At 41.6% G+C, this 19,142-nt stretch overlaps 1 protein-coding gene across 1 annotated transcript; it reads left to right on the plus strand.

The window, feature by feature from the left end:
• Positions 1–4,061: 4,061 nt before the first annotated feature.
• On the plus strand, positions 4,062–7,141 carry dusp2 (dual specificity phosphatase 2). Its single transcript, XM_061730061.1, has 4 exons — positions 4,062–4,647; positions 4,784–4,905; positions 5,536–5,755; positions 6,210–7,141. Exons 1-4 carry the CDS (start codon positions 4,260–4,262, stop codon positions 6,425–6,427), a joined length of 948 nt encoding a protein of 315 aa, XP_061586045.1. The 5' UTR covers positions 4,062–4,259; the 3' UTR covers positions 6,428–7,141.
• Positions 7,142–19,142: the final 12,001 nt, after the last annotated feature.

Here is a 19,142-nt window from a genome sequence, read left to right on the forward strand (position 1 = left end):
ATATATATATATATATATATTTGCATATGTATTTGCACATATATATATATATATATATATATATATGTATATATATATATATTTGCATATGTATTTGCACATATATATATATATATATATATATGCAAATACATATGCAAATATGCAAATATATACAATATACATATATACAAATCTATATATATAAATGGGAATTTCTAAATGGGAACCAGAATGTACAACACAGTAAAAATGCCCGAGAAACCCGTAAAGGTGAACCATACCCGCCAGAAATCGGCAGTGTTCTGCTTGAATGAAGTGATGCTGCTGTCACATGGATGGATGAGACTGAAATCAGGGATGAGTTAAATCTCCCAGATTACTGTGTTTTTCAGAGATTAATAGCCCCAGCCATCCAATTAATCCCAGATAATCCCCCCTGTTGGGAGGGAGGATGTAAAAGCAAACAGCAGATGTTTTCATCAGAGCTTGTATTGGTGTTTAGTTACTAATATTCATTCAGAGAGTCAAGAGCAAGCTTTTGCTCCGTCAGTGATGTTCTTGTCAGTGTGCGGTCACAGTTATTTTACAGTACATTTTGATGAGGTCATGTGCTTATGATATCAGGATAGTGACCTCTGTTAACACTGGCTTTGTCACGATCACCACCGCCTCCTCATCAACTTTTCAAGCCCATCATGCATCATTTACTGCATGTCGTCACTTTAATTTGTCATGTGTGGTATCAACACATTTCCACAAGTCATCTTCCATCCTGTCATACCACAGCAACAACAAAAAGTTTAAACACACACTTTTGGGAAAGATAAAGAAACCTCTTTAAACTGAAACTGTAACTTATTGATAATTAATATTGTATGAGTCACCACAACGAGGAAGATACCTTTTTAGATCAGAGTTTTTCAGGGAAATTTCAGACAAAGCCTTGTATGAGGGTGCGGTAGTTTGGGTTCTGGGCTATGACAGATGTAAAGGTTGTAATGACAGTGTGAGGGCATGCATGTGTAGGCTGAGGTCTGCAGCGATGATGACAGGATGTGTATGTGGTGCTACTTCCTGACATAGGGGATAAATGCTAAAAAAAACACTGAATTCAAGACACCCACAAGCAGAGACACTGTACATCACAATCTTGAACAGACCCCAACACGGCTGTGTAAGGTCTACATGAGCCTGTTTAAAGCCTAACACCACGGCTCAGGCCCCAGTAAATGCACGCTCAGCTGCTCTGCTGACAGCCATGACGGACTGTGTAGCAAAGCGTGTGTGAGTGTGTATACTGCAGTGGACTGAATCTGCAGAATCAGCAGGACGAGGGAATGACAAAGTAGCTGTGCTGCTGAAGGAGCGGCAGGCACAGACAGCAGCAAGGGAGAGAAAGAAGGGAAGTGGGAGTCAGAGGTTTGAGTGGGAGACTTTTGTGGGAAGGCTGAGTGATTTCAGCGTGGGCTACGAGGAAATGAGAACAAAGGTCTCATTTTACACCCTATGATATGAAAAACCCCACATGAAACCCAAATATAGTAAATTATCACATGCGGAAAGACATTTGCTATGACTCCTTAGCTGTAATAGAAACACTTATGGTGTTCAACTTTCTTGTTTCTCCAGTTTAAAAGAATAACTGTAAATCACTCAAGTAAAACCACTGTATTTAGTCTCAAAATGTCCTTAAAATTCCCAAAACCTGATTTCAAGTTGGATTTATTTCACTTAATTGAAATTGTCCCACTTAAATATATAAAAGTCAAATTAGATCCATAAAGCTCCATTGTTTCTGAAGGAGTTGTCTCTCAAAAATGTATATCTTTAAGACAAAAAAGATTCACATGTCATCAGTTTTGGTCTAAATATGAAATCCTGGTTGGTGATCGGAAGTCACAAAAGCTTTGCCCATCTGAAATGTTCAAAACCAGCCAAATGATGACAAACAAAAACCACAATACAGAAATCACTCAAGGAAAATATCCAGCAGTTGTAGCTGTGACAGCAAAAAAAAGAAGGAAAGTTTCCAAAAAATACCAGTGTTCATAAGTGGAATCTTTAAAAATAAATGGTTTTACGGCCTTATAAAGCCAGCTACTTTTGTATTTTGCATCCTTGATTGAATTATTTAAAATACTTAATTATACCGAGTTTCATAGATGATGGTAACTTCTTTTTATTTTTTACAGTAGCTTGTCATCCAATCATTTTTGAAGACTTCTGTCTTGTGTGTTGCTCTTTTCTTGAGTGCAACTCTGAAAGTCTGACAGGCACCCCGTATATGTTCATATTTTATATTTTATTAACAATTCTGTGAAAACACCAAGTGTGATATAATTGTAATATTACACAGATGTCACTAAGGAGTTATGCAGCTTGATTTTGACATGGCAATGTTCTGAAATGATTAAAAATACATCCATGAACTCTATCGATTAAAGGGAACCTTTAATTCTGAATCCTTCCCACTCACTTTATAATTATATTCACAGCTGAATCACAGTCTCCATCAAAGTTATATATGAAATATATGAATTAGCTTTTTTAAAGGTTTAAGTTTGTGTTTGTGTCCAATTGTAACTTACTGGGTACACTGAGTGCCCTTTGTTGAAAACCACAGAAATTAAATGTACTCATCTAGAAACCAATACGTCACAGTTCCTACTTCTTGTTTTTTCATCTTTTAAAAAACTGTATTTATCTGGTCTGAATAAACTGTAAGTGCACCCAAGGAAAACCTAAGGGGTTATTTACGACTGTCACAGGCCTGACTTCTCCTAAAATGAACGGAATAGATAAATGTATCCGTGCATTTTGTTCGCAAACAGTGTGCAACGGATTTCTGTGGGTCAGGGATTTTATTTCCAGACTTGAAATAGTTTAATATTACAGAGTCAAAATGCAGTACTCGAGTTGAAAAAAAAAATCAGGGGGGGTGGTGGATGTTATCATATGGGGACAGATAATTTGTGCTGATTACAAATAATATAATATATTACAAATAATAGCACTGACCAAAGCACCTGAAGAAATACTGCAGGAATGACATAGCAGCAGTTAAATGCAGCCTTCTGTAAGCTTTAAATATCCACTGGGCTTACATCAAATACATCAAAACACAAAAATAAAAAACAGTTTTCTCAACTTATCAATATGCCTCTGTCCTTCACAGGATAAGTAAAATGGATCACTGCAAAAACTCAAAATCTTAACAAGAATATTTGTCTTATTTCTAGTTAAAATGTCTCATTTTAGTAAAAAATCTCATTACACTTAAAACAAGACTCATCACTGGAAAAAACAACAATTTTCACCTGTTTCAAGTAGATTTTCACTTAAAATAAGTAGAAAAATCTGCCAGTGGAACAAGATTTTTTTGCTTTTAATGAGAAGATAAATCTTGTCCCACTGGCAGATTTTTCTACTTATTTCAAGTGAAAATGTACTTGAAACGGGTAAAAATTGTCAAATAAGATATTTTTCTGGTGTTATTTTTCTGGTGATGACTCTAAATGTTGAAATAGCTGTAATACCACATTCATTGATGAAATTACATATGGGATGGAAAGGGGGGATGACCGTTTTAATTTCAGGGGGGATGCCATCCCCCCTCATCCCCCCTCATCCCCCCTCAACTCCAGTACTGGCGAAATGTATAGGGGGAATAAAAACGACATCAACCAGAGTTGCATGCATGAAAGCCGAGGTGGGGGGTTGAATGGGCTTTGGGGACAGGTGTTACATCCTTCTTTAATCTGCATGAATGTCGCAGCGGCTGCAGCATTGAGTGACAGCCTGCATCGTTTCCTCTGAAGGCAGCAGCTCAGGGCGGAGTGGGAGGCCTCGGCTCGGCTCTCTCGGCATAACGTCATTCAACACAAAAACCCAAAACACCACGTGCGCACGGGGAAAATCGGCTTTTGACGTCAGTGTCCATATGTGGAGTGGCAGGCGGACCATATTTGGTCGTTCCGCCTCTGACGCCGCCGGTCCAGTGGAAAACAAGGCGGAGCCGCGGCGGCGGCCCCGCCCTGCTCGCAGCTCTTATCAATGAACAAGTGAAACTTTGAAAGTAAAGCTGTTTTTAGTCGACCTGCCGGAGAGTTCAAGTGCTCTCTTGGATAAATGTACCTTTGACTTTTATTTTTGAAATAACTGATATTTTCTTATTTTTATTTATCCAAGGGGCATTCACTTTTAAGGATAAACCCTTATAATTTAGATTTCTGACTTTTTATAATATTTTTTATTCAAGCATTGTTACTGTATAAGCCATGGCCTCAGGCAGCGAGCCTCTGGAGATAACAGGCAGCGAGCTGGTGCACATCCTGAGGACGCCCCGGGACCAGTACACCTCTGACGGCTGCGTGCTGCTGGACTGCAGACCTTTCCTCGACTTCTCCAAGGCGCACATCTGCGAGTCCCGCAACGTCAACTGGAATTCCATGCTGCGCCGCAGATCCAAGAGCTCGGTGGTGGCCCTGGAGTGGCTGATCCCGGACAAGACGCTGCTGGCCCGGCTGCGGGCCGGCCGCTTCTCCCCGCTGGTGGTGGTGGATGAGAGGAGCGGCTCGCTGGCCGAGCTGAAGGCGGAGAGCGTGGCCCAGATGCTGCTCACCGCGCTCCAGAACGAGGTCCAGGCGCACATCTGCTTCCTGCAATGTAGGGCATTTCTCCTCACTTCATCATAGGATTCTTTTGTTAGTGGATCCTTTTTAGGTTTTGCAAATAATAGGCCTGTACCCCCCCTTGACTTTTGACTATCTGATGAAATGTTGTTGTTTGACCTCAATTTTAGGTGGATTTGAGAGATTTTCCGAGGTATTTCCAGAGCTTTGCTACAACTCTGGCAGCAGTCACCTCTCTACAATGGAACCAGAAAAAGCAGTGACAGGCCGGAGCACACCAGCATATGATCAGGTAAAACCAATACCATCCCGGGTGTTATGCCAATCCTTGATACCTGCCGAGAAATGCTACTTTGTGATTCTGCGCATGCGCACAGTCGATTTTCAAAGTTTGATTGCCACGCAAATCATTTCTTGCACCATGTAAAATTGATAATATGGGATGTTGAGTATTTGATCCTTCAAAATACACTACCCATGACATTAATTGCAATACACTTTGTGAACATTATACGATAAAGAAAAAAGAAAGATAAAAGAAAAACCAATTCTATCGCTTTATTTGATATTAATTCAATCATTGGCCTTTATTTAACCAGGCAGGTCATTAAGAACACGTTCTTATTTGACGGCCTGGCAAACGACAAGGACCATTTGGGGGAAAAGGAAGTGGGCTAGGGAGTAAAACACAGTAAAATTGTAGCTCTACAAAGGTAGAAAAAACCATTAGGTAGCATTTTTTGGCAAAGCAGCAGAAATTGGCAGAACAGGTTATCTTGGTGACTTGAATTATGGTTCTGCGTTAAATCGACGGCGTACCCTACGCCGTAGGCTCTGCGTTGGTGTAACGCGGAACCATAAATCAGCCTTAACTGCTTAGACCTTTTTTTTTTAATGATTATTATTTGGTTGTAAATTGCAGGGTGGCCCAGTGGAGCTGCTCCCCTTCCTGTTCTTGGGCAGCGCCCTGCACTCCTCCCGCAGGGAGACGCTGGCAGCAGCGGGGATCACGGCGGTGCTCAACGTGTCCTCCACCTGTCCCAACGTGTACGAGGGCGAGTTCCAGTACCTGCGACTCACCGTGGAGGACACGCTGGCCGCCGACATCGGGGCCTGTTTTCACACAGCCATAGCTTTTATCGGTGAGTCCCTTAACCTTCTGCACAGGGTGACCTTCAAATTGAAGTTCAGCCTTTTTGTTTGTTGTTTTTTTGACATGTCACCTCAAATTTCAGCCATGTTTAAAGCCTTAAACTCAAAGCAAATTGGCCTTGTAGGAAATAAAATGTGACAAAACATCTAAAAGCAGCTTATACACCATAATCCACCTTGTAGATTTAGATTTTTTTGGTCAAACTGTGAAATAATCTTGTTACAAAACTGGATTATACTACACAACTTCCAAGTGAAAAACTTAACACTTGGCTTTATTTTCCTGTTGTTTCGATCTCTTGCAAAAGTGGATTTGTCAGTGAACAATGTCATATCTATAGGATTGCTTATTTTATATCCTTTCCTGTCAAACGTTTTAACTGATGTGAAATGCGGCATGTAGACTCATTGCACTTCCTGTTTGTGTTATTGTCTCCTCCACAGACTCAGTGAAGCAGAGTGGGGGTCGGGTGCTGGTGCATTGTCAGGCCGGCATCTCTCGCTCAGCCACCATCTGCCTGGCCTACCTCATGCACACGCAGCGTGTCCGGCTGGACGAGGCTTTTGACTTTGTGAAGCAGCGGCGCCGGGTCATCTCGCCTAATCTGGCTTTCATGGGACAGCTGCTGCAGTTTGAGACTGACATCCTCTGTCAGGGTTGAAGACAACAGACACTATGGAAATCTGCTTCAAGTTAACTTTTCCACCCACGTGGCATTGTGCCAGATTTGAAACACTATGAGGACTCCAGTCATGCGTGCAATTGTTTTTGTGCTATTGAAGGTGGTGTGTTTCCGATGGGGATAGTTTGTGGATCCAGAGAAACTTGTGCTGCTGGCATCACATAACTGGATTTTTCTTTTCTGTCTTTTTTATTCTCTCTCTTCAAACAGAAGCCGACAAATTTGCTGTTAATGCAACAAGAGAAGTTGGCAATATGAAACCTCAATGTAATAACTAATTCATAAATTAACTGCAATCCTGAGCCAACGAAGGTGGAGCAGCTATGAAGTAATTTCCCTCATGTTTTCCTTCAGGGACGTTGTTCAGATTTGTGTTTGTTTGACTTGTGTGCCTGTTTTTATTTGTAAGGGCTGCCATTTCCAGACAGCTGCACCCGTATTTTATGAGACGACACCTTTATCTTGTTACAGCAATAGTAGATGAAACTCCAAGTTTTGGTGTTGAATTTGTTTTTGAAAAAATAAAAATGCACTAACGGGTGTCCGGATCAGTCTGTGAGATGACACTCAAGCTGAAAGATGTTTTTTTTATCATGTAAATATAAATTTATTTATTGAATTTTTCAAAGAGACTGTTACCTTGTTGATGTGTGTTTCCAATGACCTGTAAGGTTTTTTGTATCCCTGCTATTTTTCCAGTAAAATAAAACTGGCTGGATTAAAAATGGTTTGCACTGTGATAACCTTCATTTTAAACACTTCCCCGGATGACACGATCACACACCACACCTCAGAACATCTACGTGCTGCTTCTGTAATTGCAGAAGGGTTTCGGTATTGCCGACTCAGGAGATACTAAAAAAACGTGCATTGCTGTGGTGGTGGTGTTGTTGTTTTTGCAGATTTTCCAGCAGGAAATGAGATTTTCACTCTGAAGAAACGTTGAACCAAACAACTACTGACCTAATTTGCTTACTCAAATACTCTAGTTTTGGTGTTGTCATTTGATCAAATCTGGTTCTCCAGTCGACCATTCACAAGGAAAGTCTCCTCCCCAGAAAACTACTTTCCAGTTAGGTCACGGCTATCCTTTCATGTGTTTGAGTAGCTTGAACAATCCAGATACAGTAAACAAAGAGTTACTGTGTGAAATGACCAGTTCCTACCACCACCTCATCTCTACATGCTAGTTATTGCCACCCACACTTCTATGTTCGCTATGGTTTAAAAGAAAATCCACTTCCTCTAATTTTGAAACACCATTGCATGTTCGACGAGTGGAAGTGGTACATTTAACTTTTTCCTGACAATAGACACATTTTTCCAAACAGAAACACAAAAAACCACCGTAGACAGCTTAGGTTTTGACCAAGAAAGGTTATTCTTTGAAGATGTTACAACCGCTCTTAGTTGTTGACCAGATTTTGGGTTCAAGCTGCAAGTTGCTGACCTTCATAAGTCGGAATGATCTATGTACAAGTTTAAATACATCAACGAAGTTTAAGATCTGATATATTTAAAAAGAAAAGTCTAAAGTTATATGGATCTGTTCCAAAATATCCATAATGACAAACCATTTCTCCATTTGACTCTTTCAGTAAGCTTCATGTGAATTAACTTTTATTTTCATCAGTAAGAAAGCATTATGAACTTTTCACTTTATAACTTTTAATCCTTCCACTTTCTCCATAACGACTTGTGACAGTACTCCTTCAGATGCTGTTTAACGAAGCTTCCTGTGACCTGAATTTGAAAGGTATGATTCTCACTGGAGACTTTAAGTTGAAATTAGTAACCCCTGGTATCCGGCTGTCTTTCTGAGTCTCTTTCATAATGTTGGTGGACACAATTTGAAATGTTGTGATTAAAAGATACATCCTAGGATGCACTGGGACACATCATCAGTGATGTGCCTGAGATCATCGGGGGTTTCGGGTCTTTCAACAATCATACCCCCTCCTTCAGGTGACCCAGCCGGGGTTGATCAAGCCCCGACTTGTGTCCCAGTAGCATTGGCCCACGGATCGCTCCTCCTGATCCAAAGCCATCTCGAGGCTCTCTCCATGAGAGCTGCCTCCATGGTGGACTTGATGGCTTTCCTTTTTGCAGCCCCCGTAATGCCAAGCAGCGTGAACACCTTGCAGAGGGAGCGGCCAGCAAACCCTCTGCAGCCTACTTCAATGGGCTCACAGCGTGCCTTCCAGCCTCTTCTTTGGCATTGCTTGACCAGCTCCTGGTACTTCGACCGCTTCCGCTCGTTTGCCTCCTCTATTCGGTCCTCCCAGGGAACTGTCAGTTCTATCAGTAGCACCTGCCTTGAAGAAACTGATGAGAGCACGATGTCTGGCCTCAAAGATGTTGTAGTGATGTAATCTGGAAACTTGAGCTGCTTGCCCAAGTCCACTCGTAGATCCCAGTCAACTGCTGAGGTGAGGAGGCCGGCTGCTGGTTTGGGCTGTGACTGCGGCTGCTCTCCAGCCCTGATAAAGGCAATGTTCCTTTTGCCAGGTTGTTGCTTGCTGCTGTTGCGTTTGGCCACGATGGTGGAGATGGCTTCAGCAACTGTCTGAAAACATCTCAATATTCCTCACATCTGCTTCTGCTTTTGCTGATGACATCAGAGACCGCTGCGTTGTCAGAAACATGAAGAGACATTCTCAAAATTGAGTCTCGCCTTGTAGGTGACATGAAACTTTTTTAAAAAGTTTTGTTCATGACCTGCTTCCTGATAAGCTGGAAAACAGTGTGTATTATTATTATTAATGTCAACAATATCTCAAAGTAGTTTTTAATGACTTCTATAACTGCCAACAAGCAACATCCTTAGCGAAAATGCAGATCTAAAGGCCAAAATAAAGCTGGGTTTGCTTCCAGTTTGTCCAGTTCGTCAGCAAAGTAAAATAAAACAAACCCCGACTCAGACCGACTACTTTTAGGACAACGCACTAAACGCACAGTTGCTACACTCCACGTGGACTTGACCTGTGGTTGCAGGGAGTAACTAGGGACATTAGCTTAAATGTTAAGTTGTGTTTCCCCTCCAACCTCATTTCATTCACATCCCACCTTCCGTCTTTTTGTCTGAAATCTCTCTGTTCTCCTTTTCCACCAGGTCCACCACCTCCTGCTGCACGTTCTCCTTCATGAATCTTTATTGGCAGTTGGTAGACAAATAAATGCTGAGGATCAAGACGACTCCAGGTTTAGGCAAACTTTACATTTAAACATATCCTCCCAATCATCTTGGTTTCCTTATGGTACCTAGATCTGACATAACACTCTGTGAATCTTTTTGTTGAATATCAAATCTTTTTCTGTTCTTACCACGCAACCTTTCAGGCAATGTAGCATGATATCTTCTCATGTTTCATGTCCACGTTGATCATATCTTCCTTTGCTACATTTTTCTATTCTATATACAGTGTCCAAATCTAATTCTTGACATTATTGTTTCTTCTTCCTCATTTCTCCCTATGCTTATAATTTCTCCCAATTTTATGTGAGTCCTTAAAGTCCCTTTGAGTCCCATTATTCCTTCCTGTCTTCCTGCATTACTTTGGCTGTCTGTTATCCGTGTTGATAATACTCTGGACTCCCGTCCTGCTGATTGTAATCTCCAAATCAATATAGCATAAGGGCTTTCATTGCTTCCTTTGCCACTTTTATCTGCTAATTCATTCCCTGTAATGCCATTTTGAGTTGACAGACATAACATTTTTTATTGCAAATCACATCATGTTAATTCTGTACGTTTCTTGCCTTTCTAGCAGGATGTCCAGGCTGCTTTCTGAATGATTGTTCTGTAAGCTGATCAATGATACACTGGAGTTTCAACAGATTATTTATCTAAAGGGTCTCATATCCTCAATCCATAGTACTGCTAATGCTATTGCCAACATTTATCTGTACACTGATGCTTTTTTCAATCATCTTTAATGTTAAATTCTGATATGATAAATGCAGCTTCTGTTTCACTGCCATCTGTGTAAATCAGTACATATCTGATAAATGTCAATATTTGCTGCATATTGGTGTGTATTAGGAATGAACTTTATCGTTGTCCCTTTTTTTATGGTGTAAAAACCTACTGGAGCTTCCGGATGTCTCCACCGGTTGAGTTCAGGTGCTTTTTGTCTCACTGTCCTCCACAGTTTTTGCATCATCTCTCGTTCCCAACCGGAAACAACTCTCACACAAGTCTCAAGATGGGTGTATCCTAATCGTAATCCTGTAAACAGGCCCAGCTATTAAGAGGGAGATGTTTTCTTGGTTTAAACCCTGTTATCCAGGTCATGGTAGTCAGCAAATTTTAAACTGCATCGTTTCCACAGGGCCATAATCATCTTAGCACTTCAGCCACTTCATTTCCTCCTTTCTACGTCAGGTCTTTCACTACCTTACAGTAAAGATTGTATCTTTTTATGCTACTAAATTCCTCTTTTTCTTTTTCAGTAAGAGAGTTTTGTATCTGTTTTGTCTTTGACTTGGTCAACATAGTTAATTACATTTGCAATGAACATTTGGCCCACTTGTTTCCAACTTTACAGCCCTTACATGTAGCACTGTGTTTTCTGCTACATTTAAAGACACATGTATTTTTTTAGGACTTTTGTGACCTCCACCACATTTTGGACACCTTTGATTTCTTTGAAGAATGCTGGGTAAATTCCCAAATCTTAAACCCTGGTAACAGCAAAGTGGTGGAAGAATTGGAAGTTCTTTTGAAAATCCAACAGAACAAAATCTAAAAGCTATTAAACCACTGATTGATTTCAACAATATGTTTATACATCTCATGTAACGTCTCGTAATCGATTGAATTGAATAGGATAGGACAGGATAGGATAGGATAATACTGTTGTTATCAACACTAATCTGGGAGATTTAACTCATCCCTGATTTCCGTCTCATCCATCCATGTGACAGCAGCATCACTTCATTCAAGCAGAACACTGACGATTTCTGGCGGGTATGGTTCACCTTTATGGGTTTCTCGGGCATTTTTACTGTGTTGTACATTCTGGTTCCCATTTAGAAATTCCCATTCATATAGATAGATTTGCATATATGTATATATTTGTATATATATATATATATATATATATATATATATATATATATATATATATATATATATATATATATATATATATATATATATATATATATATATATATATATATATATATATATATATATATATATATGTACATATACATTACATTACATTATACATTATATATATTCTTGATCTTGATCTTGTTCCCGGTGCATGTTGGACTCCGGCAGGGCTGCCCTTTGTCACCGGTCCTGTTCATAATTTTTATGGACAGGATTTCTAGGCGCAGCCAGGGGCCGGAGGGGATCCGGTTTGGGAACCTCAGGATTTCATCTCTGCTTTTTGCAGATGATGTTGTCCTGTTGGCTTCATCAGACCGGGACCTCCAGCATGTGCTGGGGCGGTTTGCGGCCGAGTGCGACGCGGCAGGGATGAGAATCAGCACCTCCAAGACCGAGGCCATGGTTCTCGACCGGAAAAGGGTGGCATGCCTTCTCCGGGTGGGTGGAGAAGTCCTGCCTCAGGTGGAGGAGTTCAAGTATCTCGGGATCTTGTTCACGAGTGAGGGAACAATGGAGCGTGAGATTGACAGGCGGATCGGTGCAGCGTCCGCAGTAATGCGGTCGATGTACTGGACCGTCGTGGTGAAGAGGGAGCTGAGTCGAAAGATGAAGCTCTCGATTTACCGGTCAATCTACGCCCCTACCCTCACCTATGGTCATGAACTTTGGGTAGTGACCGAAAGGACAAGATCGCGGATACAAGCGGCCGAGATGAGTTTCCTCCGCAGGGTGGCTGGACGCTCCCTTAGAGATAGGGTGAGGAGTTCGGTCACCCGGGAGGAGCTCGGAGTCGAGCCGCTACTCCTCCACATTGAGAGGAGTCAGCTGAGGTGGCTTGGGCATCTGTACCGGATCCTCCTGGACGCCTCCCTAGGGAGGTGTTCCAGGCATGTCCCACCGGGAGGAGACCCCGGGGAAGACCCAGGACACGCTGGAGAGACTATGTCTCTCGGCTGGCCTGGGAACGCCTCGGACTCCCCCCGGAAGAGCTGGAGGAAGTGTCTGGGGTGAGGGAAGTCTGGGCATCCCTGCTGAGGCTGCTGCCCCCGCGACCCGGGAACGGATAAGCGGGAGAAGATGAAAATGAAAATTATATATATATATATCATTGCAGTGCAATGATATATATACAACAATACAATGTTATTGTATTGTTTTTGTCACCAGGCAACAGCTGTGCTGAATATGTCGCATTGGCAGGTGTCACAGGTGAACTCTTTTAGTCACCAGTTGGACATCTAGACACAGGTCTAGGATTGCACAATCTGCTGTTAGAATGCACTATAAACACTCCAGCCCCACTTCTTTCAGACTGTGTGATGTCTTTTGTCCACCTGCATCATCTGAAATCCATAAAGAGATAAGTTAGAGTCCAGAACATGCTCCTGCAGCCTAAGCTCAAACATAAATCTCTTGTCATCTCCTATCAACGCAACAGGCGCACCCCACTTTACAGTTACTTAGCAGACACTTCTATTCAAACTTGCAACTGAACATGCATGTTTTGACTGCAGGAGCACCCACACAAGCACAGGGAGAACATGCAAACTCCACAAAGAAAGACTCTTGAACCAGGAACCAGCTGTAAGGAAACCGCGCTAACCAGTGACACCATGGTGATGATTGACAGTGGAGAAAAATGGTCAAAAACACTTGTGGGGGTGGGGGGGGCTTGATCTTTCCCTTTTTGACTCATCTACATTTTGAATCTTTTTCTGATCATCATATGGTCTTTGGACAACTCAAAATGGTGCTTTCCCATGTAAAAAAAAAGAAAAATAAACTTGGTTGCCATGGATACCCATCACAACAATGTCAAAAAGTGTCAGAATTACAAGTAGAAATCCTTCATGGAGAGCAGCACGGTAAAATGCCTCAAAAAATTATACTTTCAACAGAAACAAGTGCTCTGTAAAAGATAAATAAAAATCAATACACGATACAAATATAATTTTTCAGAACAGCAACGGGCTGTTACTTGAGAAGCACCTTTCTAGAAGCCAGTGATCCATGTTATCAAAAAATTACCTTTTTTTCTTTTATAAATTTTAGTATTTGGATACTTTAAATTCTCCTCTCTCGACCTCTTTCTTGACAAACGCTTTGATTTTATCAGAGCTGTTCTCAGATATAAGCCCTTATCTTCCACTGCTTTGATTCACAGGTGGACTCCATCTAATCCATGTTTTCTCCCTGTTAATTATCTTCCAGCAGGAAGACAGGAACTGGAGTCCAGTCATCTAATTCCACATCATCAACAACCTATATACAGTACGCCACTGTCTTGATCCACTCAATTCTCTATGTCAACTACCAAAACTGAATCGGTTTGAATCTACCACCGCACCTGAAATTTCCATCTTCACGGCTCTATGGTCAGAGTAATTGTGCTTGCAGTCTGGAAAGTATTCCTTGTGTATTTTGATGCTGCTTGTCATACAGTTTCTGCTTTCTGATGAATGCCTGTCTGAACGCATTGCTTGTGTTAAAATGACTTTGGATTTATTAGGTTTCTTTGGATTACTCGTGAGCCAACCTCCTCATAGTTGGGTGTTTGAGTCCTCCATTCTTGAGCAGATCTTGTTACAATTCTGACCTATTTGTACTATTACATAAACAATCCACGCATATTGCTGTTTTTAAATTCTTTTCTAGGTTCTCTATCATGCTTTGTATTTCTCATTCACCCTCATGCAGTGCTACTTATTTGGATATATTCCCTCTAGTATGCAGTGCTTTGTTTCTGCACTCATACCAAGGTGAGCATGTGATGAGCTACGAGCACCTCAAAATCATCGTCATTAATTTGGCAACTCTAACAAACATCGATGGAACCACAGTTAATGACTAGTTGAAGCTTCTGAGATTTATTTTATATATGAACAGATTTATAAGGATGCAATATTTTGACAAGATTTAATTTTGTGCAGCCCGATAAATCTTTAGAGAGAGACTCAAACAGGGGAACACTTGAAGGTTTGGAGCCATATATTTCTGCATAAATATGAGCATAAGATTTCATATGAGCTTTAACAGAAGCTCAAGAGAGCCAATTACAAAAACTCAAAAAATATTCAAGCTGTATCACATATCTGTATATTAAAAACTGAATGTATGTGGAACATAAGCAGCTGATATAAATATAGTGCATCTTCAATTAATGCGGACACAATCAGATGAGAGTGGGGGCCTTGTTTTATTTGAGGACTACAGATTTCTCAAGGAGTAGTATAAATGGTCTGTAAACTTTTAAGTACCACCATCAAGATGCAAATGTATATAACAAATGTATTATTAGCTCTGCTCCAAGCAGATAAGGGGTAAAATGGCACTTAGACAGAAGTCTAATGATATAATGTACATTTGTGCATTAGTTACAGTAGATGCATTTCCCTCAGTGAAAGGGCTTTTATTGCTGCAGCATGCATTGAGCAGGACTTTGAACAGCTGAAGCACTTTTTATGAAATACTTTAACATTGTTTCCTTGTTGTGTTTACATAAGCGATATTATCTATGCACTTTATCATCTCCTTAAGTTATTTCAACAGAAGCGTCAGTGAAACGAGCGAGTTTTCAATAAATCTGAGTATAAGAATTTTATGTTAGTTAGTATGCAGACAGCGCCCTCTAGCGACGACTTTTAAAAAGAAAATGAATCAAGATTATTCCACAGTCACCACCAGATGACACCAGCAGACTGTTTAGTCCCATAGAAGGCTTTTTTATAATTAAGATAACACAGGAATGCCACATGTACAGCTTTGTGTCTTTAATATATACACACACACACACACACACACACACACACACACACACACACACACACACACACACACACACACACACACACACACACACACACACACACACACACACACACAAACCCATAATCCCTATCTGGGCTGTTTCCAAATATTGTCCATCATCACCACTCCACATGTGCCAGTGTGGTGTCCTTTTATGTCACTGGAGATTCATCCCTGGAAGAAGATAATTCCACCTTCCCTCTATTTAAATGTCTCTCACATTAAGTTTGTCGTATTCAGTTCATCCTCAGTCTATCAGGCTGTTTAATAAAATCAGACTCAAACTATTAGAAACACTCAACATCCAGATTAAACTGCTGTCAGGATCAATCATCTTACATTGAGCTGTGGTAATACCCTCCAAAGCTGTACGCATGTGTGTACGTCACGTACGTGTGTACTTTCCTATGTGTGTCTGGACTGTACATGTCAGATTAGTGATTAGCACCTGGATCTCACTTCTTTTTTAGTCCCCCCCCCCCCCTTTTTTTTTTTTTTTTTTTTTTTGCAGAGTTTGCTGTTCTCAGCTGAGAGGGCTGTGTCACTTTGACAAGAAATCCCAGAGGGAGAAAATGCATGTAGGCTATTGTTTGCTGAAAAACTGCAATGTGCTCACGCTCTTGCCTGCATGCACACCAACAAGCAGCGGGATTTCTCATTACAAACAAGAAAATTAGTGTGTAGCCTTTCAAGAGGGGTAATTGTTTTGCCCCACGTTTTTTCCATCCAGATTGTTGTTTTTTTTCTTTTTTTCTTAGAATTGTTGTTAAATCAGTCTGAGATAATAGAATACACGTTTATTTAGAGAATACACGTTTATTTGCAGGACAGTTGCACAACTAAATCCTCACAAGCAGGCAGCCAAAGTCATATTGAATCTTAAATTACTTCAGAGTTTAATTAAGACATCTCTTTGCGAGTGAGTCTTCAAATGTCTGGATTCGCATGGTCTGAAAATCATCATGCACAGACACACATAGGCACACACATAGGCACACACACACACACACACACACACACACACACACACACACACACACACACACACACACACACACAAGAACAGAAAACAGACTGAAGAAATCAAGTCAGTAAAGAGGATCCAACTGAATTGGACTTGAACTGTGTACAAAAGACTTGCAGCAGTGCCAGACTTGCTGTCTTGCAGTAATCAAATCATTTGACAATAAACCCCTTTCCTTTCAGAGTTAAACCTTTGCCTTTTTCCCCTTTTTTGTCCAGAGTGAGCTCTTCCCCAGACCAAAACCAAACTTTTCCAGTTTGGAAGTCTTGCAAAGAGGTGTGCGTGCGTGAGAATCCATGACTGCAGGTGTGTGATCCATACGCGTAAAAGCGCACAAGCTCTTCCACAAAAAAGCCCCTGAAAGTCGGTGTGCGCTGCTCAGCCCCGGTGACCCCGGAACCAGTGGCACACCCCTCACCCCCACAATGCATTTCCAGCGCGTTACTAAGCACGATTCACCCACGGAAAACAGAAACACTTGATTGGAGTGCACTCGCGCGCTAAAAGCTTTATTCTCCGTGCCTTTATATTTAGAATATGTAACGGGGAGCGGAGAAATGTACAGCCATAATTGGCTGCAGCTTCGGGTCACGCATCCAGCGAGCAAGCCTCCCAATTGTAATTCCACGGGTGGCTGGCCGGGCTTCTGTCTCATTAAAGCGACCATGTGTGGGGGGATGCGCAACAAAAACAAGTAAACACAACCTCCTACTCACCATTCATAAGATTGTGTGTGTGTGCGTACTGACTGGTAAATGAATGTTTAAGCATTGTTTTTTCAGTGTTTTTTTCTTGCTTTTTCGTGGGTCTGCATAACAGAGGCCACTCGCTTTCAAACAACGCTGTTTGCTTTATGGTTGAGTAAAGTGGCCAACGCGCGTCACGTTGGTTTCACTCGATAATTGAACAATTGGCCACTTGAACTCAGGTGGGGCAGCCAATCACAGGGGATGTTTCCGTTGACGGAGGGAGTGCTGAAAGTGCCGAAGGCAGACAAATTTAAACAGGAGTCAAGTGATGATGCAAATGCATGCGCACTCAAAGTGCCATCACCTCGCAGCGGGGTGGAAGGTGGCGCGGTGCACATGGGGACGAGAACTAGTAGATTTCCGTTTCCATCCATCCATCTATCCATCCATCCATTCATCCACCCATCCATCCATCCATCCATCCATCCATCATCCATCCACCCATCCATCCATCCACCATCCATCCATCCATCCATTTATCCATCCATCCATCCATCCATCCATCCATCCATCCATCCATCCATCCATCCATCCATCCATCATCCATCCACCATCCATCCATCCATCCATTTATCCATCCATCCATCCATCCATCCATCCATCCATCCATCCATCCATCCATCCATTTATCCATCCATCCATCCATCCATCCATCCATCCATCCATCCATCATCCATCCACCATCCATCCATCCATCCATCCATTTATCCATCCATCCATCCATCCATCCATTTATCCATCCATTCATCCACCCATCCATCCATCCACCATCCATCCATCCATCCATCCACCATCCATCCATCCACCCATCCATCCATCCATCCATCCATCCATCCATTCATCCACCCATCCATCAATGTATCCATCCATTCATCCATTCATCCACCCATCCATCCATTTATCCATCCATTCATCCACCCATCCACCCATCCACCATCCATCCATCCATCCATCCACCCATCCATCCATTTATCCATCCATTCATCCACCCATCCATCCATCCACCATCCATCCATCCATCCATCCATCCATCCATCCATCCATCCATCCATCCATCCATTTTGTCAGCTGTCGATTTTACATGATATAAAGAAATGGTTCCTCTTTTTTGAGTGCTGCAATAACTGCATCCTTTCCAGGAGAAGATTTATGTCTGAGCTCATAAAACATCGCAATCAAGAGGTTGGACCACCTGCAGTTGTATGCAGTCATTAGTATTCTGGAACAGCGCATTCTTCAAAATCAGTGCCTTGATTTTGTTTTAAAGTCTTAAGCCTCGTGGTTTTACATCATTAAAAGAAGACTTAACTTCATTCTTTCAAATGAAATCTAACTCATGATCATAAATTGCAGATATGTCTTGACAAAAATCCTCCACGCAACACTGCAGCCATCTGCTCTCAATGTCAGTACTTTTGGCTCAACACAAAACTCACAATATGATTCTTTCAACCTTTTTCTGAGTGGATTTAGCTGGAAAGATGTACGTGTTTCGTTTCTTGTGAAAAGCTATAGACTTCCAGCTTTCAGTGCAAAAGTAAATAGGATGTAAAGGAGTTTTCAGAGGATTTGAAAATCAAAATACACGGAAATCAAACAGCCGTTTTGATTAAAAAATCATTTACAGGCTGAAGGAAATGTGACATCAAGTGAGTAGTTATTTTTAAGGTTATCTGTCCCTGAGATGAAACCAATATTTTCTGTAAAGCGGATGGAATCAGCTCCCAGTTGGACACCTTGGTGTAATTGACTGAAGCAGTTTCTCTCAACAAGACATATAAATGAGTTGGCTGAGCTGCTTGGGTTGAGATTTAAAGGGCTGAGGGTGGTGGGGGTGTGAGAGATGAAGGGAGCAAGGATCCCATGACGCTCCACAATGACATCACCGGCTCTAAAAGCAGCGCAATAGGGAGATGGGAGGCTCCCATCTTATTAGATTTCGTCGGAGGGTCCGGTTCACAAGACAAGATGCTGCTGCGCCTCTGTGTGGAAA

The sequence above is a fragment of the Cololabis saira genome, chromosome 9 (assembly GCF_033807715.1).
Source record: "Cololabis saira isolate AMF1-May2022 chromosome 9, fColSai1.1, whole genome shotgun sequence".
In the NCBI taxonomy this organism is placed as follows: domain Eukaryota; kingdom Metazoa; phylum Chordata; class Actinopteri; order Beloniformes; family Belonidae; genus Cololabis; species Cololabis saira.

Bases quoted from the DNA above. Each gene is read 5' to 3' on its own strand.
- dusp2 (XM_061730061.1), top strand. From the start codon at position 4,260: ATGGCCTCAGGCAGCGAGCCTCTGGAGATAACAGGCAGCGAGCTGGTG. The intron at 4,648-4,783 runs GTAGGGCATTTC...CCTCAATTTTAG, and splicing joins GCACATCTGCTTCCTGCAAT to GTGGATTTGAGAGATTTTCC. The intron at 5,756-6,209 runs GTGAGTCCCTTA...TCTCCTCCACAG, and splicing joins CACAGCCATAGCTTTTATCG to ACTCAGTGAAGCAGAGTGGG.